At 41.5% G+C, this 26208-nt stretch overlaps 2 protein-coding genes across 5 annotated transcripts in view; one reads left to right on the top strand and one right to left on the bottom strand.

The window, feature by feature from the left end:
- Positions 1-4066: 4066 nt before the first annotated feature.
- On the bottom strand, positions 4067-6751 carry rps16 (ribosomal protein S16). Of its 2 annotated transcripts, none has more exons than XM_022749666.1 (6): positions 6706-6751; positions 6565-6616; positions 5898-5999; positions 5387-5483; positions 5228-5275; positions 4067-4253 (listed from the first exon to the last, which is right to left on the bottom strand). In XM_022749666.1, exons 2-6 carry the CDS (start codon positions 6610-6612, stop codon positions 4108-4110), a joined length of 441 nt encoding a protein of 146 aa, XP_022605387.1. In that variant the 5' UTR covers positions 6613-6616; positions 6706-6751; the 3' UTR covers positions 4067-4107. The 2 variants fall into 2 exon arrangements, with proteins under 2 accessions (XP_022605387.1, XP_022605388.1); XM_022749667.1 differs by having other exon boundaries at positions 6561-6616; positions 6706-6738.
- An 18361-nt stretch (positions 6752-25112) lies between these two features.
- The window catches only part of ppp1r12a (protein phosphatase 1 regulatory subunit 12A), a 46619-nt gene continuing 45523 nt past the window's right edge, over positions 25113-26208 (top strand). For all 3 annotated transcript variants that reach the window (XM_022749417.1, XM_022749416.1, XM_022749415.1), the window contains exon 1: positions 25113-25349. In XM_022749417.1, coding sequence (XP_022605138.1) covers positions 25113-25349 — 237 coding nt within the window. The remainder of the gene's footprint in view (positions 25350-26208) is intronic.

Raw genomic sequence — 26208 nt, 5'->3', positions numbered from 1 at the left:
CCAACATTTGTCGCTGCCTGCTACTGTCCCCTGATCCTCAGCCGCCGGCACCTTCAACCAATTGTTGTTTACTCATCCAGGGCAATGAGGCTCGACGAGGAGCAGACCGCTGCAGGGAGGAGGAGGAAGAGGAGGAGAGCAGTGGTCAGTGTGGGTGAATCCCTCCATCTGAAGAAAGGCGGCTGAAATAAAACATGAATGTACCTCATGATGGAAGCCTCTTTTTATATATGTGGTCGTGGGTGTATTCCTCATATGCTTTCACGAGTTAATGGCAGAGTGGGTGTCCATGAAGGCGTCACGGGGAGAGGTGGGGATGAAGTGCAAGTGATGACAAAATGCATCCTGGCCTAACACCTCAGTGTTGGTGTGATGTGGAGACCTAGAGAGGCAGAGGTGTTAACAGAGGAAAGGCAGGTGCTAGGTTCAGCATGTGTGTGTGTGTGTGTGTGTGTGTGTGTGTGTGTGTGTGTGTGTGTGTGTGTGTGTGTGTGTAAGTGTGTTCAACCATTAAGGAATAAAACCCTGCACACACAAGATCATGATAGAAACACCAAAAAGAATTGCAAGACTTGTGAAAAAATAATTTCGACACCTTTGCGTTGTGGGTCAAATTTACTTAATTCACCATCACAGCCCATCAGCTGTTAACGGGCAGCGTCCCTGAATCAAAGAAGCAGCTTGTGGAGAGGAAAACAAAGCAACACAGGTGCCGACATGTCGTACACATCCTTTGATGAACTACAAATTACATGAAACCACGCTCTGCTCTGAAACTGCACTTGTTTTCCTTCATTTTCTGCAGCCATTCCTGAACCGTCACAAAAATAATAGTAACTTTTAGCTAGTAGCACTTTTCTCATTTTACAAACAATCTATACAGCTTTATTAACAGGTAATAAAGCATTAATTAATGTGCTATAGTGCAGTTATAAGTGATTATCAAGAGCAACTTTTAGGTTGCAAGGTTGTGAATAATCTGTTTTACTGTGACAACTAATCGACAAGTTACTTACTTACAAATAAGCCATCAAGTCTGCAGTAATAAATGTTAATAAGTCATTAATAAAGGGTGAAAACCTTCAGTTCTGCTGTTACACATGTTGATAAGTCATTAATGTAAGGTCATAACTTTCTCACTGTTCAATATCAGCAAAAGTTGGTAAATCATCTGCAATTATGAATTTTATAAAAGTCAGTGTTAAAGGGTTTTTCATTCTCCTAAATCTACAGTTATAAATGTTAATTAAGGGTTAATAAATGGATTGTAAACTCTCAGCGGTCATATGGTCTGTTGGAGGGGTCGACCTGATGGAGTCATGCTAATGTGGCATTTGTTGTTATTAACCCTTTATGATTAGACAGTTGTTCCTATATAAAGAGTTAAATTGGTAATTTATTCTGAAATACAGGTTGTAATTTCAAAGTCTTTTTTACTGTCTGATTTAATTTACTGTATATAAAAAAAGATGTTTTCCTACTGTGACAGTTTATTCTTCCATTCCCAGCTTGTTCAAGCCGTGATATACACACATCATTTTGAGAAAACAGAGATGGAGAACAATTTTACCATCACAGAAATCACAAACACAATTTTGTCACAGCTTTTTGCTCCTTCTGCCTCTGTTCCCCGCAGCGCGCCACATTTATTATCTGCATTATTCTCATCTCCGTTGTCACCCCTTATTCCTTGCTGCAGAAAACGCAGCCATTTCCACAGGCGCAGAGTGTCACCGGCGTAGCATTATGGCCTTTAGAGGTGAGGCGGTAGGCAGGGGCAGAAAATAAACAGCAGTAAACAACAGTAGCAGTGGGGAGTGGGCTTCCCTGCTGTGTTGATTATTGGAGGGCTGTAAACAGGCCTGATCCCCCCCCAGGAGCTCACCGAGCGGGAACGGCTGCTGCTGGCTGCCCCATAGAGAGGCCAACAACATCTGGGCCTCAGCTCAGCTCACCTCATCACGCCCCTGTTGTTGTGGTGGAGTGGTGTGTTTGTGCATCAGCGCTGTTAGGGAAAAACAGTAACAAGGAATCAGCAGAAAATGAGGAAAAGAAAGCTGCAGTTTGATTTAAGACTGCGAACCCGGACGCAATCGAGCCCCTGGAGGGAACAGGCTATTTTTGTGTTGAGAGTTGATAAGTGTAAATTGTCTGTGCTATAAGACAAGATATTCTTATCGGGGTTGCAAAGGCTGAAGAAAAATACAATGAATGCAACAAACAGAATAATGAAATGTGAAATTCTGGCACAGTGAGTGAAAAAGCATCCATCAAACCAGCAGCGGAGCGTGCTGGCTGGTTACCATATCTGATTTTTAATAACAAAGCCAACAACAGTCAACATGTGCATCAGTGTTTGTCTATCCATTATGTTGTTTGCAGAGATTTTGAGGCGAATTCAGCTCGTGTAGCCTTCTGTGAAATCATTCATCCAAGCCAGTAAATTTAAATGCCTTGCTCAGAGGCATTTTGGCAAAAATGGACACGAGTGAGGAATTGCAGTCGGGTGTATTCATTAATCATATAAATGTGTTGACTATGAGACTCGTTGTGAAATGGCAACAAGCCAGTGGAACATTTTCTAATGGCTGCTGGTGAGGGAATATTGTGTTTTGTATTGGTTTTTCACCGCTGTCTCGTGGCTCCCTCTGCTGGTGGACTGTGGCAATAACTTGCCTTCATGAAAGCAGCTGCTTGTAAAAATGAAATGTAAAAGTGTAAAAAGCTGTTTCATCAACAGTAAAAACAGGCATTAAATAAGCCTGTTTCACAGTCATGTCGCAGTGGTAAAAAGGTTTAAATAATATAATGAATGACAGCTGAGTTTCTTTTCGCTGCTTCAGTCTCTGGGTCCTGGTGTCGTTCCTGCTGACTCACTGTCACGGCTCACGGAGGCGCTCAGTGCCATCATTACCGTGATTAGTAACACCTGTGCTGTGACAAATCAAAATGTCCCCTGTGAAAAAGAGCTGTATCTGTTTTAAACATCTGTTCTTCTCTTTAAAAAAAAATATCACTAAACTGCCAAAAATACAAAAACACGTAAAAAAAATGATTATAACAGACACTTAAATGTAAACACAAGTCTTTGAATGTAACGCAGAATAGGATTTATTTTCTGTTTTATTTAGTTGATTTATTTATCCTTTAGTATCTTATTTAGGTTGTCAAGCCTGATTGATTTTGTAATGTTAATGTTAATGTGTTTGTGTTCATTATTTATTTGGTTTGTTTTAGTGTGACTTAATGTGTTAAGTTTGATGTGTTTATTGTTTTTGTCTCCTGGTTATTTGTCATGTTTTTGTTCAATAAAAACAAGTGGATTCAAAGAAAATGTAGCATGAAGTTTAAAAAAATTGAAAGTGGAACAATTAGTAGTTGTTTTGCTAAATGTGCAGTTTCTTAGTGATGTACACAACTGATAAATATCAGTATATATATATATATATATATAAATATCAGTATATCAGTAGCATACACTGTATGAAGCTAACTGCTGTGACTGAATTCTTGCTAGGTGCGACCATCTGTCTGTTTATTTCAGGCGGTCATGTGCAAAACTTATTATTCATCTCCTACATGTAATTTATTTGTCCTGATCCAACAGTCAAGAGGTCAAGTTCAGTTAAAGAACAGCTACCTTGGCCTTGTTCCAGCACCCAGTTTTGACAGCTTGCCTCCTTTTAACTTTTTCTTTTCACTTTGCTAATAATTAGGAGTTATAAAACATAGTCACCCAAAAATGCCCATTGGCGAACAATAACTGACAACCGCAATGAACTAAGTGTTATATGTGGACATTATAATTTACTTCATTGTAAAAGCCATTGCTTGTTTCTGATGATTCCTAACACCATGCAAGAGAAATATGTAGTTTTCTGTCAACTGCACGTCTTTGTTGAGCTTCGTGACTAAGAAAAATAACTCCCAAATATATTGCACTTGTTCAATCCAGCAATTTCAACTCAATATGCAAACACCCTTGCCTGTTCAAACACTATGACAGAGGTTGTAAGCAAATCTTCTGTACAGTTATATCAATTAAAAAACGACAAATGAAATGAAATCCTTTGTTCGTCCAATTTATTATGAAAATTTAAAGGCGAATTAACGGTAGGACTTCTGGTAGCGGGCACGAGCTCCAGGTCCACCGAACTTCTTGGACTCGCAGCGCCTTGGATCAGCAACCAGCAGAGTCCTGTCGTACTGGATCAGGATGTCCTTGATCTCCTTCTTAGAGGCTTCATCCACATCTGCAGGAAGATGACAACACAGGTTATTCTGCATGTCTGTCTGTAGTGTTGCTTCATTCTATATACTTGAGACCATAAAAAATATGGCATATGTATTATTTATATAATCAACTTTTATCAAGCTCTCTGCCAAAAAACTGGTTGAAATTCATCAAAGAATTTGAATATGCTTCAGTCGGCCCCTGATCCTCTCGTTTGTTTTCAATCATACTGTTTAAATAAGCTTCACAGTCAATGTGAGGAGCAAGGAAGTATCATAGGACTGATTTAAACTTATTGAGATCATCCCCGGACTGTATCTTTCATATCAACTCTGCAAATCACCATTTTACATAAGATTACATTGTATGCAGCTGACAGCTACTCTGACACCTTACACCTTGTGCTTAATATTAATGTGTGGACTAGACAGTCGTCTTGGGTTCTTAACAAACTTCACCTAACTAGCATCACATTCAGCTCTGCTCACATAATTTGCAGTCAATCAGTAATCTGTGATCACCGTTCCAATTCAATAATACATTTCAACCAGTCAAGTCATCTTTCACAATACAGAAAATTAAAACAAAAGAATCATTAAGCAGAATCCACAATGTATGTCAGTGACACTGCCAGTTCAGTGCATGAGGATTTATGCCACTAAACACGCAAAGTTTGCACAACAAACAACAACAAACTACAGCTTTTATGTTGTATTGCCAATGTAAGTATGCCAGATTTGGCTCTAGTTGCTATTCGTGTCTGTCTTGAGAAGCTGGCAGATATCTGGGATGTGCAGCCCCAGTTAATGTGCATGCATCTATCAACCAGTTCCCAAAAGACATTTCTCAACTCTGTGACCTTGGACCTCAAAACAGGTCAATTAGATGAAATATTTACAGAATGCCTTCTGACAAACCCCTGGATGTAATGCTCCAGCATAAATAATCTAACTGTCTTTACAGTGATTAGGGTTGTGCCATTCTAATACTTACACTTCTGGTAGTATGCAACGAGGGCTTTAGAGATGGACTGACGGATAGCTGGAAGACAACAATTTGAAGTATGATTGAAACATCTTAAATCACATACTCATGATTAATAAATATAAAAGAAACAAACTGCTTTGAGTGAGAAAAGAAAGGCCTGCTTACCGTAGATCTGTGCGACATGTCCGCCACCCTTCACTCTGACTCTGATGTCTACTCCAGCAAAGCGCTCCTTGCCCAGAAGCAGAACTGGCTCCAGAAGCTACAAGGGAACATAATGATGTCAACATTATGCCGAGCAGAATAACAGCAGATTCAAGTCTATTGAACAACATTAAAGGGTAGAAAATGTATCAAAAGTATGCAGATGTGTCTACTAGCAAATTACAAAAACCCTATTAGCACCACAGCTAAATCTCTGCTATCATCTGCAATAAAACCATTCATAATATAATCTAACATTATTGCCCACAGCAGATTTTTGTGGTGCCAGATGGAGGGGCAGTCACTTTCCACTTTGACACCACTTTAATGTTAAGAAACTATTGGTTACAAGTATCAACCGTCTCATCATGCACTGCCTCATTCAATTACAGATGATACATGCACTGCCCTGCCTCTCTCCTCCCTGGCAGACATGTGCAACCTGATGTCCATCTTTCTCACGGGGTCTCACCTTGTACTGGAGAGTGGCGGGCTCTACCATCTCCAGGGGTCTGCCATTCACCTTGATCAGACCATTCCCCCTCTTGCAGTGGGCAACTGCTGTGGCGGTTTTCTATGACAGAAACATCATCATCAGATACCATCAGAAATAAGTGCTTTATTATTTCTCTTAATACATAATTCACATATCTTTTACACATGTATACGCACTAAAATTCCTAGCATCGCTCTGATTAGCCGGAAATTTCAACTTCTGTTGATTGCAACTCGCAGTTTCTATGACCATGTGATAGATTTAAGTCATTTCCCTTTGCTATTACAAAAGAAACGTACGTTTAATTACGTGAGGAGACGTGAGCTAACTTTTCCGCCGTCAGTGCCGCACTTGGTAAACTGAAACGAAACCATTTGTACCAAACCGGATAGCTAAGGAAGCTAAGTTGTAGCGGAAGCAACAACCATCGTAGAGAGGCTTTTTAAGATCACGTATGACAACATTAACGCTTCACACAAACTCCCAGTACAGTTTAAAGCTATATTGGCTTACATATGTTAAATGTCAGGGGTGCATCGGTGTCAAACAACGTCCCACCACCACTTCCTTTTAGCTAATGTGCGCTAACAAGGCAGTGTAGCCGCAACAGCACATGTGGATTAAGATCTACATATTTACTTACTTTACGTCCAAAAACCTGGACAGATTGCAGGGGACCTTTAGCTGGCATGTTTCTATAACACACAAGACAAGATAGTTAAATAAGAGACCAGGGAATAAGTGCATTTTATTCAATTTTATCGGATCAGGCAAAGGAGCATACCGTCTTCAGCTGGGTTGCCGTACGAAAAGACTGATGGGGGTTCCCGAGCACAAAATCAGGGGTATTGCACGACACTTCCGACGTGGTTGGTGGTAGGGTTTGCGACAGTGGCTCTCGCTTTACTTCCATTTTACCTCTAACCATCTGAACTAGCGCTTGTCAATAGAAGAAGTTGAAGGTTGTGTATCTTATTACTAGAAGCTACTTCTCGGGCTCTTTTCCGACCGCTGTTGTACTGAAAATTGGTCAACATGCGTCTTTTCCCCAAAAAGATGCACACACTAGTATGCATATGAGTTAGTTTGAACAGCTTATTGTAAAGACTAGAGGTTACCATGCAGTAGTATTACTTACTTTACTTTTGTGCGGCTTATATAGTTTGTATTAAAAAAAAAAACAAAAAAAAAACAAAACATTATTTGATTTTCTCTAAGAATATAAAACAAGTTGGGGAATGATTCAAACAACCAATATGAGATGAATGTATTAACACAATCTTCTGTACTTGACTGAAACATGTTCAATTAAAGGTTTTGGACTGTAGTTAATGTGGGTTTCGAATGTAGTTTCTTGGATGTAGCCTTAATGTCCATGCATCAGTGTCAATATCAGTCATACCACCTTATATCAAAAAGTTTAAGCTACTTTGGGGTTAGAGTAAAACACTTTAGTTACAGCTTCCATTAAAATACTGACTCTATTGCCCTGAAATGTCCAAATCATCTATATGAAACAAAATGTGATCAAACCGTGAAACTGAAAACAGGTTGACTGTTGCTTATTTAGCCAATGGACCTTTGTTTAAGAAAGACATTTTAATATGTCATATCTGGATAAACACAGCCACAGGTGTATTTATTAACATTAATGACAGCTGCCTTCCACTTAGGGGAAGTCCTGTGAGGATGAAACAAGTGTTTTCTGTTTTCTTTTCTGTTTCTTTGTGAAAATGTGGAAACATCTGGAAGTGCAGTAGTGAATGGGTTTTTTCTTTTAACTCCTGAGAAAGATAGATTGTATGTTCAGAGGAGGAAAAGAAGCTGTCTAAACAATAAAAACCAGAAGAAGCAGCAGCACTGTTCTGCGGCCAACTAAAAGGGAAGAGTCAGAATACAGTAGCACAGATTTTTTTTAGGAATCTTACATGGATGCTTCAAGAAATTGTGATAAGCTACAACCAGTTTATGAACTGATAATAATTTGGTAATGTAAGATTGAACTTTTAGTTTAAACATGTCTTCTCATCATCCACTTTTCTCAATCCCTAAACAGCAGCACCCTCTGGTGTTGCTAAAACGAATAACACAGTTTTAAGTGTGACATCATTGCTGTCTCAGCTGGGGGCAAGGTTGTATCATCAACCAGAGGCTGTCTGGCAGAGATCACTGCGGAGCATTAATTTGCCCAGCATTAACGTCTGACAGCTTACATCAAACTACACAAACTCACTGCAGCTTGGTTTCATCAAACCTAATTTTTAAGCGTGTGGTGAGTCAAACCACAGAGATCATGTGGTTCAGTGCTGCTTGGGGGCTGAGGAGCTGAGGGTCAGGGGTGTGGGAATGGGAAATGACATGGTGAAGTGGGAATATGTTTGGACACCAAATATCAAACCATAGTCCTACACAAGAGACAGTCTTTGATCTAACCACAATGTTGGACAATGTTGATGTGACCAAACTAGACCCTGCAGTTTGTGGGAGGAAACTAGAGCCTCCCCTGCTTTCTCATGATTCACCATGGATGTGCAGTTGACAAAAACAAATCTTTGTGGTGATTGACTCAGCTGATGTGAGAGTGAAAAAAACTGGACCAGGCGCCTTCTTTAGAGCCTTGCAAGGGACACTTATCAAGACTTTCAAGTACACACATCCTGCAGTCCGACGCTGGAGACGAGAGAAAAAGTGTCAGCCTCAAGGCGCAATCTTACCCTTAAAGGAGGGAAGAAGCAGGGCCATTCTTGGGTCAGAGAAGGACGGAAGATAGATAGCATCTTGGGAATCTGTATACAGTGACGTGAGTCGTGTGCGGTGTGCAGTGCCTACCTATGCCTGACATTTACTGCAGCAGGAATGGTGTTTACAGTGTCGGCCATGGCTGAACAGGCACCTGGCTTCTTTTATTGTCAGGGGGAATGCATACTCCCCTCGGGGCTGCCTGCCGATGAGCCGTTCTAGATGGATAATGGATTTTGCTGCTTCCAAGTCTCTGGTTCTGCAGAGACATTCAGACCATTGTGGTGTGCATGGACCTTCAGAGCATAGATTTAAACTTTTACCATGTTCTTCCCTGGTGTTACCTGCCTTTTTTTTTACAGCACAGACCTACAAACACTTAAAGCCTTTACCTGCTTTTACTTTTTTAAAGTAGCATTAATTGACTGTTTGGCCACTTGGGGACAGCCGAACAAGCTGAACCTAATAATGACATTTTATCACCCCTGTATTATAAGACCATTTATCACCTTATAAAGTTGGTAGGGCTAACATGTTAGCTAACAGTTAGCTAATGATACATCAAGTACAACCTTTGGAGCTGTGTCTCTGCCCACTCTTTATGTGACCTTGTTTTGGTCTCTACTAACTTCTAATAGGAAATATATGGTCCTTTACCAGTTAATGTGTGACTATGTATACTAGCTCATCGCTAACTTTGTCTGTCTGCTGATTGGTGCTGGGCAGGTAGTATACAGTTGATTTATCAGAGCTTTTTAGCTGAAAACAGTGAACCAATACCATGAAGTTCAGGGCCATAGAGCCAAAACACTGTGTTAAAAGATGAAAGATAAATGCTCCGTAAAGCTGCGGCAAGCTGCAATCAACTCTCTGTTTGTCCTTCACCTTGAGCGAACCTTCTCACAACAAGAAGCGATTCTTAATTCAAATATATTGTGCAGTGCAGCTTTAAAATAGTTTCGAAATTCATGAGGCTGCTTTCCATCAGGTGTAAAGTGGGCGCAGAGTAATAAGAAAAGGTGAGAGTTGAAATGAATGAAGACATAATGTTGGTGTGTGGACTTTTCCCCTAATGCTCTTATAGTGACAAATGGATCCAGCTCCATTCAACAGTCATTATTTGAAGAACCAAGTCCAGAGCCAAATCTGTTCCTTTCTTCAGAACACTCTCTATTTTCTTTTTGTTGTCCTTTCCCTTTCAGTTTAAATGCGTGACAAGTCAAGGAGTTTATTCGCCAACAGATAAATTTTTAGGGATGTAGCTATGGACTGAAGAGTGCCAATATCTACACTAGAGTCAGGCAGACAGAGGAAGCACTGTGTGGAGACCCCAGGCTGGATGATAAGCTCTCAGATAAATCCATGTTTGTGTTACGGGGTCACTTGGGGCCCCCCCGCCACCGTCTGCATAGGAAACATGTTAAGGCTGCTGAATCGTCCCTGATTTCCTGCTCTGTTCGGCAGCCTGCTAAAGCATACAATCCTTTTGTGTTGCTAACTGTCAAGTTCACCTTACAATGTCCAGACCGCTCAGCCATTTGAAGTTAAATGCTCTCACATTACTGCTTTGGCCAGAGGTATTTCAGCGCAAGTTCTACTGAGGACTGAAAACTCAACACAGTCACATTATAACTTATTCTGTTTACATATGGTAGATGAAATCATAACGTTCTTAGAAGATCTAAGATTCCCATCCCGTCTTAAATCCCACATTTTTTGTAAAGAGGCAAACATCGAGCTTCGTTGCTTTAGAAGAGGTGCAGAGCTTGCAGAAGGAAGAGAGTCTGCAGTCATCCAGTAAAAGAGCTGGCAATAAATAAAGACCACACCATATATGTGCAGTTCCTCTCCACAGCCTTATGGAAACACATCACCTGGAGGCGCGACCTCTTGACCTTGTCTTGTCACAGCACCCTGAGCATGAGACAACGCTCTCAGATTTACAGGGGAGGAGATGCTGCTCCCGGCCGGCCATAGCGTCTCATTTGACCATAATAGGCCTTGCGGTGGTTGAAGAAGTGTTGTCGGTAATTGAAGTTTCCCTGAGCAGAAGGAGAAGATCCGCTGAAACTGGGAGGCGGAGAGGCCGTGAGGGCGCAAAAAGGTTTTGTGAGGTACACAGAAGCGCGGTCGCCGTGGCAACACAGGGAAAACTCTTTTCAGCTCAAGAGGCAGAAAAGTGTCTTCCCTGAAAAGCAACCGTGAGGCCCCTGAATCTGCAAGTCAGGAGAAATATGATTCAAGGCAACAGGTCTTACCTTTTATATCCTTGTGCGAGGATCCATAAATAGTTTGTTCTATCTCGCCATTTTCCTGCGAAATGTCCCAAGATACTCAAAAATACTCCAATCTTGTTATTGCAACAACTGTACATGATTAAATTAGACACAACATCTCTATAACGCAACATTTTTTTTTTCCTGTTACTTCTAAACGTTTTAAATTTTTATCAGCGAGAGTCGTTCATGCACCAGACTTTTACAACAGCAGTGACACATTCACTGAGTGGTGAACATCCCCTCCCAGTATTTCTAACTAAGAAACATGGTGGTGATTCAATGTGCCACAAAAAAAAAGGGATTTCCTGAAATTGCCACAAAATCATCCTTTGAAGTGAGAGGTACAAAAATGGCTGTCACTGCAACCTTTTTTTTTTTTGCATGTTGCTGTGCCATGGCAGCGGTAAATATTGATGTCTGACTGTCTGGACTGACAGCTCATAGCACTAAAATGTAGCCTCATATTGAACTCCAGTTTGGACTTGAGCCCCTTCCATTAATTTGGCTATTTCAGCACGCATTTACCACATAGCAATGAGCCTTGCAGCTGTCCCATGCTCTGTCAACTTCCATCTGGCCTTGGAGCTGGGGCCACAGGATAATGCAGAAGCGAGCGGGCTCAGTCATGCATTGTCTCCCCTCCCAGAATGCAATGCTTTTACCCAAATAATAGTGCAAGATGCAATTAGTCTAAAAAAAAATGTAATTTTTCCTTTTCAAGCACTTTCCTTTAGTTTGGTGCATGAATCTGACTCACTTACACAAGCCATCTATCTATCAATCTGCCATAATCAGAAAGGAGAATGTGTTGAAACCATGTGCTGTGATGTTATGGGGATGCAACATGAGCAAGTCAATTGGGTGATGACAGTGTTTCAACTTCATTTGGCTAAATATCAAGTGGTTTCAACATTTTCTTCCATCCACGTCAGCCATCAATGCACGAGTTCCACTGAACTGTATGAGATTCATCAGCTTTTGACATATAACAAAAGCTAGTGTGACTCAGGCTTGAATCTTGTGCTTTTATTGGAAAAAAGTGAAGATATCAATTATTTTTATTTACTTCTGGTGCTTAAGTAAAAAGTGTTGAATCAATTCAATTATTTTCAAATATGGCTAATCACTTTGGGTTATCAAAATAAAGTGCTAAGCTAGTGCTAAGCTAAATCACCTCACTGATATATTGCCAATATGGTTTTATTCTCAATACTGGACTGTTTGACTTTGTTGATGCTTCATGTAAGATTTACAATGACCAGCTTTTCGAATTGTTACTCTTGTTATGTTTCAGGTAACCCTAAAAAAAAAAAAAAAAAACAGCAGTTCTTCAAATTCTCTGACTTTATTTGGTCTAAATGTGCTGTAATAAACCATCAGATGTGGTTCAGGAAAACAAAATTATTCCATCCAGCTGACTCGAAAAGCCTCATTATGTATTTAAGCAGGGCTTATTGTTTACAGAGCAGGTTGAGGAGCTCAGAGCTGCACTTCAAACGCTGAATTCATGAAGCTGATCTGGCAGTCGTGCAGGGCCAAACTTGCCAACATAACAGCCTTTCACTCGCCATTTGTCTGTGCTGTCACACACACACACACACACACACACCCACACACACACACACACACCGGTACTTCCCCTAGATCAATCTCACTCACTCACACACACACACACATGCAAACACACACACACACACACACACACGCACACACTCGGCTCGCCCACACAATCTGCTACATCACCCTCCTTGTTCCATCTCGCTCTTGGTCTCCCCCTACTTATTCTCCTCCATCTCACCCTTTGTGTATTAGTGTGTGTGGGTTGACTCTGGTCAGGGTTCATGTATGAGGCAGTGGCAGTGGGGTGAGAACGGGGCCATGTAGGGCCTGGCTGACATCGGCTGCGATACAACCAGAGAGGGTCACAACTGCACCAAAGCCTTCTTTATTCCTCCTCTTTTATTCTTGCTCTTTTTTTTTTCTTCCCCTCTTTCTATCTGATGGGCTGTGGAACACTGAGCTCCAGCCTGCTTTGGCCCTTGACAACATCTGGAAATACAATGATGAATATGATCACTAGGAGCAACTAGCATCCCCTCATTTCTCTCCCTCACTCTGCTTGTGCTTGCACACATATTAAAATGTCCAAAAGATGATGAAGTGTGACCTTGACAACATGGTAAGTACATGTTACAACTTGCGGTCTATTTCTCTCATAAGCGCACATGACAAATGGTCGCCACGTCGAGCCGGTGTCTTGTGTTTCATGTAGTTTGTCTTCACCGTCTTAGAATGTATTCGGTCAGTTTGTTAGAGTATTTTTGGTATGTTTTTTTAAAGTATATTATATCCATATTGTGTTTCCTGGTGTGTCTATAAGTCTGTGCTCAGTCGCTCTGTGTTCCAGGCTCCCAGGGGGTGAGGAGACAAGGCTGGGAAGCTCTGATGGGAAAGTGGGCCAGCGCTCTCAGCCCTCCGCTGGAGAGCTCCTTAAAAGGCCTGGAGAGATGATGTCGTGGACTCTTTCCTTCACCCCCCCCCCTCCCCCCCTCCCCTTATGTTTTTTTCCTCCCTCAACAGCAGCGGAGAAGCCCGGCAGCAGGAGCAGAGCCAGGCTTTGGCCAAACTCATCATGCACATCAGAGCAATACACGACACTGATGACTTCATTGAGCTGAAATAAGGCTTCCATCCATCAGAAACTGGAAAGGCTTGTTGTGAAAGATAGGATTTCCCAGATTGGGAGTTTTTCTCCCTTGCTCTACTCATTTAGTCTGCTTAAACTGGACACTTTTAAAATTTTAGTGTTAACAGAAACAATTGCAGAACTGCGCTTAAGTTCCCTTTATTTTCAAAGCAAAAGCAGAAATGAGGAGGAAATGCAATATCACGACAGCAACAGGAGATGCAGAAGTAGTCTTTTTTAAGTTGTGCTTGGCTAATGGTGAAACCATTTTATTTAGCCACTATTCACATACATCAGGTGGACCTGTTACAGTCGGTTAGCTCTGACCAATCAGAATGTACCAAACACAATAAATAGCACATGTCTTCACATGCAGCTGCTGGCCTTTCTGTTTCCCCAAGCCCGACTCATTTTTTCCATCACAGCTTCTGCGATAGGGGTCAAGAACCACTTTGTGTACACAATGCGTGCAAGGCCAAAACAGATCCCAATGCCCCCTTTAACCCCACGAACAATTACTTTGCAGCCTTTGCATTTGCTTTTCCCAGGTGAGCTTCCAGCACCTGGAGTGGGATGCATCAGGCGTGTGTGGGCGAGCCCCTCACCAGGCTCCAATCGACAGGACATCTGCTGTTATCTGGGGAATGCTCTCCGCACACTTCATGGACATATATGTACCAGCGCATTGACGTCTTTGCTATTTTTAGAGCCGGCCCGCCGCTGGAGGTTGTTATGATCATGTCACGTGGGCTTTCAAAAAAAATCTGATTGTTTATCTTGGGTTACATTTCCTGTCCGCTTTTCATGTCGTGTCTGTGTGTGTTTATTCATCTGTCAAACTGGAATTTTTTGGGTTGCTTCAGTGTAAGGTCTTGTTTTGTCTGATTTACAGAGTGTGATCAACACTTCGAAATCAGAGCTTCATCAACTTGTTACTGTTAATTCTGTCTTCTTTATGAAAACCAGTCTAGATGGTCAAAGTGTTGATATTTTAAGAAATAGTTGGACATTTTGGGAAATACACTTAGTTCTTTTCTTGCCTTGAGTCAGATGAGATGACTGATACCACTCTGTACAGTAAGCAGGAGCCTAAATATGTAGCAGCAGCCGGTTACCTTAGCTAAGCTTAGCCTAAAAACAATTCACCATATTACCCTTCATAAAACTGTAATCTCACATTTTTACACTACATATAATGTGCTAATGTGCTAACACGCTGGATTTTGTTTTTACCTTTGTACAGAACAGAACACTGAGTGGTATCAATCTTCTCTTCTAAATCTCAGCAAGAAAGCAGGTGTACTTCCCAAATTGTCAAACTTTAAATGAGCTATTTGTAAGTTTTGATATTCCTACATAGCCAATGTTATCATTAAAAGCTGTTTACTTACCTGTCTTGCAAGAGCTTCAGCCATTGCTGCATTTACAAGACAATAAGTTGTAATATACTCTCTGAGCAGCGCTACTTCTTCAGGGCAGACTCAACGCTACAGTGATTTGCCCGGCATAGCGGGCTGCGGCGAGCTGGTTAGCATGCTAACTTAAGTAGAAGTGTTAGAAATAGAAGCAATAAAGAGGGTTGCTTTCCACCGCTTGAGACAGCTCTTGGTGAGTAAAGGACTGAAGTTCGATGTGGACGCGGAACGTCTCTTCTAGACTGGTAAGTAAACAGCTGTTAATGCTAACGTTGCCTATGTAGCAAGAGCAAAACTTACAAATAGCTCCTTTAGGTTCAGACTGAGTTTAGGGTGTGTGCTCTCTGTAGGGAGAATGGGTACTTTAGGGGTCAGGACATGAGGCAGAACAATCTGTCTACCTTTGAGCCACCCCAAGCCATGAACTCTGAACATTTTGGTCTGTTTCCAGTAAACCAGAGATGGAAACGGACTGCAGTATACTGATCCCATGAGACAGATGAACGGTGGGAATATGGAGACTGCAAACACCACTTCCTACACTCCCCTGCCCTACCATCAGTCCCAGCCCTTCTCTCATCCTCACCTCCAGCTCAGGTAAGTTCAGACTGGGGCTTTTGACAGGTACCAACATTTGATGAACAGCGTCAGTCGTCACCTTGTCAGCTGCGACACTGCCACACCTTGCTGTGAGGCTTGTGCCGAGCAGATAACGCAGCAAATCCTACGCTAGGTCACTGCAACTGACTGTTTCCCCCGAACACCAGGCTCAGTGTGTCACATTGTCTGGGACCTCATCCACGGCGTTTAAAATGCACTTCATTTACATTCCTCTGGCTGCACTCTGGACATGGGAGACGAGGATTGTGAATATTGGCACTAAAACTGCCTTGACCCAATTTATAGTGCACTCTAAATTTAAACTACATCACAGAGAGTCCTTCACTAATCAGGCTACCGTCTATATTACAAAAAACGAAATTTATTTTCATTTGCACAAAAGAGTGTCATGGCTGAGATTATAAGAGAGAGGTGGAGGCAAATAAAACACTGAACATTAACTGAGATGACATCTAATTGTAAAGAATATGACTGATGCTTCTTTGTCTATGTGTCTGGGAACTTCACACCCACCCAAAAATTGTGGTTGAGGTGTCAAGTTGAAGAAAAATACACCACTTTGATGTTGCATTACTGGCCTTCATGCATAGCATAAATCCATTCTGTCTGCTCTCAACCTGCAGTAGATGGTGTTTCGCTTCTTCTTCTGAGCAGTAATTGATTGTCCCAGTGTGAGGCAAAGCAATAAATTCATGATATCTTTTTGCCTGTGAGCTTTAGTCTAGCTTATAGTACACAGCTGAGGTTAGTGTGGAAAATAGTCAGATGGCTGCATAAAGGGTAATAATCATATGTGGGTGGCACTGTAAGAGGGAGAGTAGCACAAGTAACACTTATCTATTTTTAAGCTGCTGCTTGAGGGCTTCCTTTGTGAAGTGTGTGGATGGAGCTTAACTGCACATCATTTCTGTATAATAGAGAAAAGTTAAAAGCTGCTCAGGCCTGTGGTGGACTTCATTTTCTTGATTTAAAGACAATGATGGGAAAATAGAACTTATGAGTTTTCTAATGGTCTTTTAGAGATGTAATTCATGCATCTGAAGACATCCCTGGATCACGATTTGGAGCTCTGGCCGAAATAAACTGACTATGATTAATGCGAGTCATGGGAAAGACTGTAGCCAACAGATATCCATTGTAACTTGCTGTAGATTTTAGGATTACCAAGGTCGTGGGAGATGAGCACAGTTAGGAAATGAGATATATGACACCTGTTAATTGAAACACGAACCTGTCTGCATGTGAACGAAGGGCCTTGAAGTACTGCCCATGACAAATGGGATGGTCTGTGACCTTTGAACCCGGAGAATGCACCCACTGGGCCTGCACCCCCTGATCATCCACGGGGTTGAGTTCAGTTCACAATGTGTAAGTGGTATTTAAACCTGATAGGGCTGAGGCTTAGAGACTGAACGCGGCTCTGTTTTTCCACTCATGCTTCTTTTCATCAAGGTGAATGGAAATAATGCAGAGGGTTTCAATAGCTAAAACAAGAAAACAGGCGAACCACTGCCTTAAAATAATCTAAGAGATAAATAGTTTCTATGGAAGTATGAGAGTATCCTTTTCAGCTTTCATGGAAGTCCCTTTGAGGAACCTCTGATACTGCACCATGTTAGTTTGATTAAATTGGTCACTGACCAATAGGACCTGCTCATGGCCATAGTAATTTGGCTACTGCAGCATTTATAAAATGACTGACAAAAATTTCTCACAAAAAGGCTTTTAAACATTTTAAATGTTCATCATGTACACTAACAACCTGTTGGGAGAACTGATGATTGTATCACAATGTGCTTTTTTTGTATTTTATAATGTCTCTAAGCATTTCTACGCAAGTCTTCTTAATATAAAGAATAAATATTCTTATCACTTAAAACTACTATAGTCAATGTTTTTATATTCAAGGAGCTATTCACCTAGCCAACGCTAGCATTAACAGCTGTCTGCTTGCCAGCTTTAAGAAATATTGCGAGTTCAGCATCAAACTTTCAATTTTGTTTTGCTTCTATTCCTATCACTTCTTTTCTTCTACTGAAGTAAGAATGCTAACCAGCTAGCCCCGGTCCAACTGGATAGTCTTGTCACTTTCCGATAGTGAGTCACTGTAGCATCCAGTCCGCCCTGGAGACGTAGCACTGCTCAGAGGGCGTTTTATAACCTCCTTGTATTGCAAACGTAATGATGGCTTAGGGTTTTGGCAAGATGGTTAATGCTAACGTTAGCGATGTAGCAAAAGCAAAACTTACAAACAGCTCCTTTAACTATAGATCAAATGACTACTTGTATGTGAGAGGGATTGCTCATAGTGACAAACCTACAGAGAATTGTCACCTGCCTCCCAGCTTTACGGCACATTTTAGCTTCTTTTAAGTTATTGTTAGCTAACTGCCCAGCACCAAACAGCACACGGACAAAGTTAGCAACTAGCTGGTCAACATAGCGTAGCATTTAGCAACCAGATATTTTCCTCAGGAGTTGGTGGAAACAAAAAACAGAGCTAGAGGAAGAAGAATGAATATTGGACTTACATTCATCAGATGCACAGAACCACAACTCTTAATGAATGCCAATGTACATCAACTTGTTAAGGTCATAGTATGTCAGTGTTTTGCCAGCTGTTTGTTGGGTTACGTGGCCCCTTAAGAAAAATCAATACACTGACTAAAAAAGGCCATCACTTTGGAATACACACTGTCAGTTGGACTAATTCTGCCGCTGAAGACTCATATAAGCTTTTGCTGAACCAAAACAAGGACTGAGGATTGATTTTGTTGGAATTAAGAAGGGATGTCTTCATGACCAGAATGGGCAGAGGGAAAGGAATACAATGACCAATAACACTTTCAATCTACATATGGGCATGTGGGGTCTATTTTTAGATGGACTTAAAAAAAATGTAAACCTATCTCTCAACACAGGTCCAGTCTGTTCATTTGTAAGCTTATAATCTGTTTCCTTAGGCTCCTTCACAATCTTGGTCAACATAAAACATGCCCATCTTCATCTGACTGGACCAAGATATTTATTTTTGATGGCAAAACTTGATCATCTTCTTTTTCCATGGTTTGCATGGAACGATTCATTGTAGCTTTTAGTACTAACCTACAACAGGCTTCACCACAGCTCCAGATTTTAGCCTATTATTAGCCTCTTTTCTCTAGGAAACAAGGTCACTCAAATAGCCTTGTCTTATTAGGCTGTCACTACTCATTTGGCCTTAAAGAAACACGCATCCCAGAATTAAATGTGTTTGCATCATACGCTAAGTCCACTGTTCATTTGCACATATCTGACATTACATTGTCACCGTACATTTGCGTTGAGTTAGCACAGTCAAAAATCCATTGTTATCATGCCAGAATAATGGCCTGGGATTGAAAGAGCGGAATCAAGTGATGCTCTGGCCGTACAGCCCCTGCTAAGTGAAAGCGACTGCCCTATTTCTGTCCAGGGTTAGAGCTCAGCTGTCGTCTGGGACTAGATCACCTCATGAACACTCCCCAGCCCTCCCCTGTCCCACCTGCCATGCCCTGCACCCCATGTTTGGGATGCAGGGTGCTCTTGAAAAGATATCTCCTCATGGTAACATTCAGACTGCCAGGTGGCACAGATTATTTTGTCAAGATGGTATTTTCAAGAGGCTTCCATAGCGTTCATGATCACGTGTGCAGGGTCGTGCCAAAGGTGACATACCTCCTGAGATTGCGTGGCGAAGCTTCAACGGCTCCGGTCTGCATGTTACACATTTGTGACCCAAAAATGCAACTATTGCAATTGTCACTTCCTCTCTGTTCCATGCCGTACGTGAGGTGTTGCTGCAATGTTTAACCCATTTTGTGCATATGATTAAGGAACCTAGATTTACAGAACACAGAAAAAGGGAACCCAGACACAAGCATGGAAAGCAGCACCCACAGCTGAGAAGAAGGCCACAGCGTGTGACCACTGGCCAGGTCAGGTTACTATTATTATTCGTCTTAATGAGAATGGTCAGACACAACCTGCCCCCCCCCCCCCCCCCACCCCCCTTCTGTACCCCTCCTGACAGTGTCTCAACTGCCTCTCCTCTCTGTCTGTTTCTCCGCCAATCGGTTTCTCTTCCTCCACTTCACTGCCTGACACATGATTGGCCTTGGACAGAGTCTGCTTTCTCATTGCTCTCATTCCCCTAAATACTTTGGCAGTTGAAACCCCTGGTGACATTGGACGTGAGGTGAAGTTTTACACATAGTTAACATGCAGTCAAATCAAATGGAGGCCGGTTAGTCGATGATGGACGTGGGGTTGAGCCCAGTCCAGCGTGCAATGTCACTCCTCCTTCTCATGGATGAGCCCTTCCAAGAAGAATCTTTTTGTATTACATTGGAAACTGGCTTCTTGTTGTCTGGTGACCTGTAAGCTCTCACCTGATACCACAGGCCAGGACAAGATTTTCAATCCACCAGTGACTAATTGAAAGGGTCTGAAGGGCTGAACCAACACTATCAGACCATTTTGCGACATCATTTTTTAAGACGTCCTCTGATAACATCAAAGCATGACTATTTCCATCCGCTCGATAGCGCTGCTGTCTGGACCTGCAAGTTGAGAAAGGAGATGAGTGTGTCAGCGTTGACGGCGCCAAGAACAGGCTTTGGGTGACATGGGAGCATGGGAGCAGGACGTCTGGCTTCTCTCAGATGGGACTGAGTTTTCCACACATCACCAGGCACCCCTCTGTGAGTGCAGCTTGTCCGGGTCACCTTCACTGACATGCTGACTGCGTACAGTTACTGAACAAGCACTGAAAATGACAACAAGATACAGCATTTATACAAGTATATTATTCTGTATTATCAGGCAGGAAAACAGCATTGATGTGCTAACTGAACAACACTGAAATTACACTAATAAAATCCTATAACATTTAGAAAGTAGAGATTTGTTTTCATAGCATGTTTCAAAATAAAAGTCACTAAGGGCTTCATTAAACAGTTAAACTAAAAATATTAAATGCTAGTTCAACAATGCAAGGAAATATTCAATATTTTAATGGTCTTATATTGTATAAAGTGAGATTTCCATGTCTTTTTTGATTATAAAGTAGGTCCAGGTGCCATATTAAAACTGTGACAGTATCAAAGTGCTCACTCCATACAAAAATGCACACAGCCTGTATTCAGATACTGACCCTTAAAACGAGCCATCAGGACTTCCTTAACTTTGTGATGTTACAAACAGTCACTGCCCTCAGCCATGGCCCAAGCCCCGCCCACCTGGACCCACCATTTAACCTTGCAGGATTTGGTTTCTCTGAGTGTTTACCTGAAATCTGCTATATTTTTATATATTTTTAAGCCAATCAGAGGAGAGGCCCAGAGACTCTCTAATGATTGGCTCACCAACTCTCAGAAGCTCTCTCAGAGAGGAGATGTAAAAATACATTGAGATGTTTTTTTTGGTACTTAAAACCACAAATGTATCTTCTTATGGACATCAAAACTTCAAATAAAACACAGGAAAAGTGTGAAGTATGGGACCTTTGAGGAATGGTTTTAGGAAATAAATGCTTACTTGCTTGAGAGGGTGGCAAAAAGCGCATTTCCCAAAATATATATTTTAATATATAAAGAATTAATTGACAAAATACTCAATTAAAGTAACAAATGGACTTCAAAATGCTGTATTAGAGGTGTAAAATTATAATACCTCAGAAGGCCAGCAAAATCTAGTCCACAATTCCTAGAAACACACACATTTCCACATACACACACTCAAACAGCCTTCCTCCCCTCCCTCCAGCTGTCTTTCCACAACACTTGACTTGTACACCTCATCTGGTTTCACAAGCCACACCAGGGAACAGTCCCTTCGGAAACTCCTAATTACAGCAGTAAACACAGGCTTCCTCTCAGAGATCAGTCATAGGTGCGGAGGTGCTCTGACAGTGATGTCACGCCACCGAGAACACGCCTACAGTAACATGACTTTTAAGTCTGTCATTGGGTTTTAATCAGCTCGCTCATGCACGTCTCGACGGCTGAAGACAAGCAGTGAGAGTGCGCCAGTGTAACTTTGTGGTATTGATACACTTGAGTCACTCCCAGACACTTATCCACTCAAGGAAAAAGGACCAACAGCAAACAGTCATAGCAGATCAAAGTGAAGTGTAATGAAAGACGGGAGTTTGTCTAGAAGACTCATGACACATGACACAGCTGGCCGTCAGGGGTGATGCTGACAAATGATTTTTCTCTTGTGTTGTATAATGTGTTTCCTGCTGAATCCTCTGAAATCGTGTCAGTTGTCACAAACATATATTCATCTGGCGTCACATCAAAAACCACACTTATTTGCACCGATTGCATTTAATTTTTATTGTCCTGTATATCATGAAGGTTGACATTACTGAGGTAAATACAGCTGTTGAGGGGGTATGGCAGGATGCACAAACAGGATGCTTTACTGTTAATCCAAGATGTTTGTTAATGTGTTAAGTGGAGTGTACAGACATATGTTGAAGACTTTCCATGCCCTCGGTGCAACATGAGGCCCCTCTTATATAACTATATTGACACTGTAGATTTTATGCAAACTGTGGATGAGATTTGCAAGGTTAAAAACGCAAATGCCTATAGGAAATATTCAAATCCTTTGAAGTTTTTGCAATTTATTCTGTTACAGCATGAATTTAAAAGGGATCCAATTTGCATTTTTTGGCCCTGAGCTACACACAAGGCCCTAGAATGGCAAACATTACATAGAACAGATTCATGATTTAAGTTTGTCTCTTTTTTGTCATTAAATCCATTTGCAGACACATTGCTGCAAAATGTCAACGGGATTTCTTAAGTGCATTGCAGATGAGAGAACATGAACTCACCTTTAAAATTGACTCATTTGATAAGACTTTCAATCTGATGGTTGTAGCATCCATATTATGCAACTTAAGTCTGCACAGTGAGTTGTTAGATGTCACTAAACCCTCACTGAAATCTAAGGGCATGCGTACCTGTTACATGCTTTCTTTTATACAACGATAGGAAATTGAAATTTCAGTGCTATGACATATTTGAAGCCTGTTTGAAATGTAATTACTTCATTTAAAACAACATTTTGAAACCATGGTACCAAAACTTTAAAATAAGCACCGCTTTTTGCTGTTTGTGCTGCCAGTATTAATACAATCAGCAGCTCTTAAAAACTCACTTGTGTATCACACGCTACACCCTCATTACAGTCGTAGCTGGATGTGGCCCACATGGCTCGCTCTGTGCTGTCAGTCACTGTAAGGTCAGTCCTCCCCGCCGAACAGCAGCTTACACATCACTTTCCCTCCGAAACCCTCCTGATATCAGCACACTCAAGCCGCTGGCCAACAACTTCCTGACACTGACGCTGTTGGTGTTCCACCATCCCTATGACTCAGTAGAAGTAATTCAAAGTAATTTCCCAGGACATTTCTGTATTATTGAGGATCAGTATCAGCTGAGCTGCTCGTCCTCTCTGTGTCTTAACCTCCTTGTTCTGGCTCTGAGTCCTGTGTGCCGCAGCCCAGGTCTCATTTGCTGCATTTGCAGACAATAAATTATTTAAATCTGTCTATGCTCAGTGTCACTGACATGAAAAATGGTTCTGAAATGAGAAAACGGGGGTAGCGTGACTTCAGACAATGGCTCATGGTCGCAGTTGTATAAATGTTTTGGATCATGATTCTGCTTGAACAGCTTGTTATTCAGGATGTCAACCTCAAGTTCAGTAGGTGGGTGGTTTCTAATCAAGCACAAGCAGCATCATTTTCTTTTTTAAAGATGTCTTTAAACACAAAAATAACATCATTATCATCTGTAATGACACATCAATGTAAGAAAAAAAAACAGACAAAAAAAAACGGCTACATGTTTTAAACCCACAACTTGCGCATGAGGAGGCAATACTGCACCCCCTGCTGAGTACACATGGGTGTCTGCCAACAATAACACATGGCGGTGCCAAAATAAAAAACACTTTATGCCTGGCCACCTTGTTTTTACTCCAGGTTGAGCTGGACCACCCCAGCGCCTGAGTCCACTAGACATTCCTGGCACTTCAAGTGTTACCCATCAAATCATTACAGGTACTTTGTGGTAAGGTTTTTATTTTTCCCTCAGCGAGCAATGTGTTTTTATTAGATGGAAACTGAACATGTTACATGTGACATAGTTGGAACGGCAATTTCATTTGATGTGTTCATGTGTGGGAAAAAAAGGGGAAATACGTTTTAAATGAAAGTTTCCTTACTTAGCATGATTAAAAGCCACTTCCCGCAATGAAAAGAAAACAGACAAGTCACCTCTGTATGAAATATTACAGTACGGTACCAACTAAGAACAATGGTCATATCATGGTCAGGAAGTTACTTTATCACTACTAATGATAATACAACCTAAGAAAAGGACTAAAATAAATAAAAATAACACTGAACTGAACACAAATAAGGGAAATAACTGGAAATAGAATTAATGGAAAAACACAGTGTGACACTAAAACAGTTTAATATGCAGATACAATCTTTGGTTTGTCAGTAGTCATTTTCATAATGTTTGGTTTTCACTATCCACCTGTGGGAAATATATATAGTCCATAAAAAAATAAAATACAGAAGTGTTGTACAGTGCTGGTAGCATAGGTAGCAGCTTACAAGGTTGACAGGATTACCAGTTGGACATATAACTGAGTGTGTGGACTATTATGTATGAATAACAATTTAACTTTTCTAGTGTGTTAACATTCATCATTTTAATTTACATGATTTTACTCTCTTTTTGTCTCTTTTGCATGGTTTTACAATTTCTAAACTCCCAACTCAGAGTGCTGAAATAAATAATTATTACATGATGATGACAAATATCTCCTGCATTGTTTTGCAAAGTTCTCCCTGTATAGAGTTGAGTTTTTCAATACGGATACTTTAGAAACATTCACTGATATAATGATGTATGTTATGGTTGAACAGAGGGTGAAATATGACTTCTATGTATCCAGTAGTATCACAGTAAACAATAGTCTATACAATATAAAATAGAGTTTAATAGAGATTGCTACTGTATGTGACAGTGCCTCTCTCTGAACATGCTTGTGAGCTAGCTGACTGTTATGTAATATTTTAAAGCACTCTCGTCGTATTTGGTGTACACAGTCTATAAGGGATTACCCTGCTCACTCTCCCCTCATAATCTGCTGATGATGACGTTATACTGCAGCTCCTGAGCTCCAGTTCTCGCGAGGTTATGGAAAACAATCCAGACGCCCTCGCTCTCTCTCTCTCTCTCTCCCTCTCTCTCTTTCTCTCTCTCTCTCTCTCTCTCTCTCTCTCGGTTCCCCCTCCTCCCCAGCCCTCCCTTCCCACGCCCCAGTGCGCTGTGGGATAGTGGTACTATAAAGTATATCCTCCCTCGGAGAAAGATAAGAAGCCCGAGACAGGAGGGGGATGAAGATGGCGGACGCCAAGCAGAAGAGGAATGAGCAGTTAAAGCGATGGCTGGGCTCGGAAACGGACCAGGAGCCCCCTATTCTGAAAAAGAAGAAGACGAAGGTGAAGTTCGATGATGGCGCCGTGTTTCTGGCCGCCTGCTCAAGCGGCGATACCGAGGAGGTGCTCCGAATGCTTGACCGGGGCGCTGACATCAACTACGCCAATGTAGACGGTCTCACCGCCCTCCACCAGGTTTGTGTTAGCCTGCTATGAGTGTTAACATCAGTCACCGGTACTGCCAGCACCATTAAACACAAATATCGGTTTGCTGCTAGCAACTGCTTGCCCTGGAACACCTGTCAAATGGAAGCCATTCTCATCCCGTTGTTTACCTACCTAGCACACCCGTCCCTTTCGTCGCAGAGTTGAGATGAACGCACTGGCCTCTCTCTAAGCTTGGTTATGGAATATCCATACCAATACTAATCCTGCATGCAGCTTTCAGAATGCAATTCACAATTAGCAACAAAGTTAAAAGCTTCGCGTTTGGGACTACTTTTTGCCTCGGTAAATTGGCCTGAGTCTATATCCTCAGTCCATGGGTGCAGTCTAATTGCTGTATTGCTGCATTTCAGGTTGTAGCATTGAGTCATTTTATATTGTAAATTACATTCAAGACAAACAATCACTTGTGTTTTTTATGGTTCAGTGGTGTTGTTAGACAAAAGTCATTTCGGGTGCTATGATCGAGTCATGCTAGGAGGGTAACGTAAAGGTTGTCATTGATTGTGACACTCTATCCAGGCAAAATGAATTCCACAACAATGGCTATAACCTGGCTAGCAGGAAAAGTCGTTTTGTTGATAAACCCTGCACCGCGACTATGGCTACTCTCTGGAGAGGAAGCAGAAGCTAACTAGCCAGTCAGTTAAAACGTCATTTGAACACAGGCTAACGTTATCCTTACAAGGCCTATATCACATTTACGCAATATTCACATTGTTGACAGCAGTGTTTGGTGCATTAGTTGAAGTGGGGCAACGTTCTTAACAGAGAGAAAACATTGCAGTGTAGTGTTGGACAAGCAAAATGTATGCTAACGCAATGCTAG

Source organism: Seriola dumerili, unplaced genomic scaffold (assembly GCF_002260705.1).
Source record: "Seriola dumerili isolate Sdu_G_001 unplaced genomic scaffold, Sdu_1.0 BDQW01000138.1, whole genome shotgun sequence".
In the NCBI taxonomy this organism is placed as follows: domain Eukaryota; kingdom Metazoa; phylum Chordata; class Actinopteri; order Carangiformes; family Carangidae; genus Seriola; species Seriola dumerili.
The sequence above is the reverse complement of the archived record's forward strand: the minus strand, read 5'-3'. Positions and strand labels throughout refer to the sequence as shown.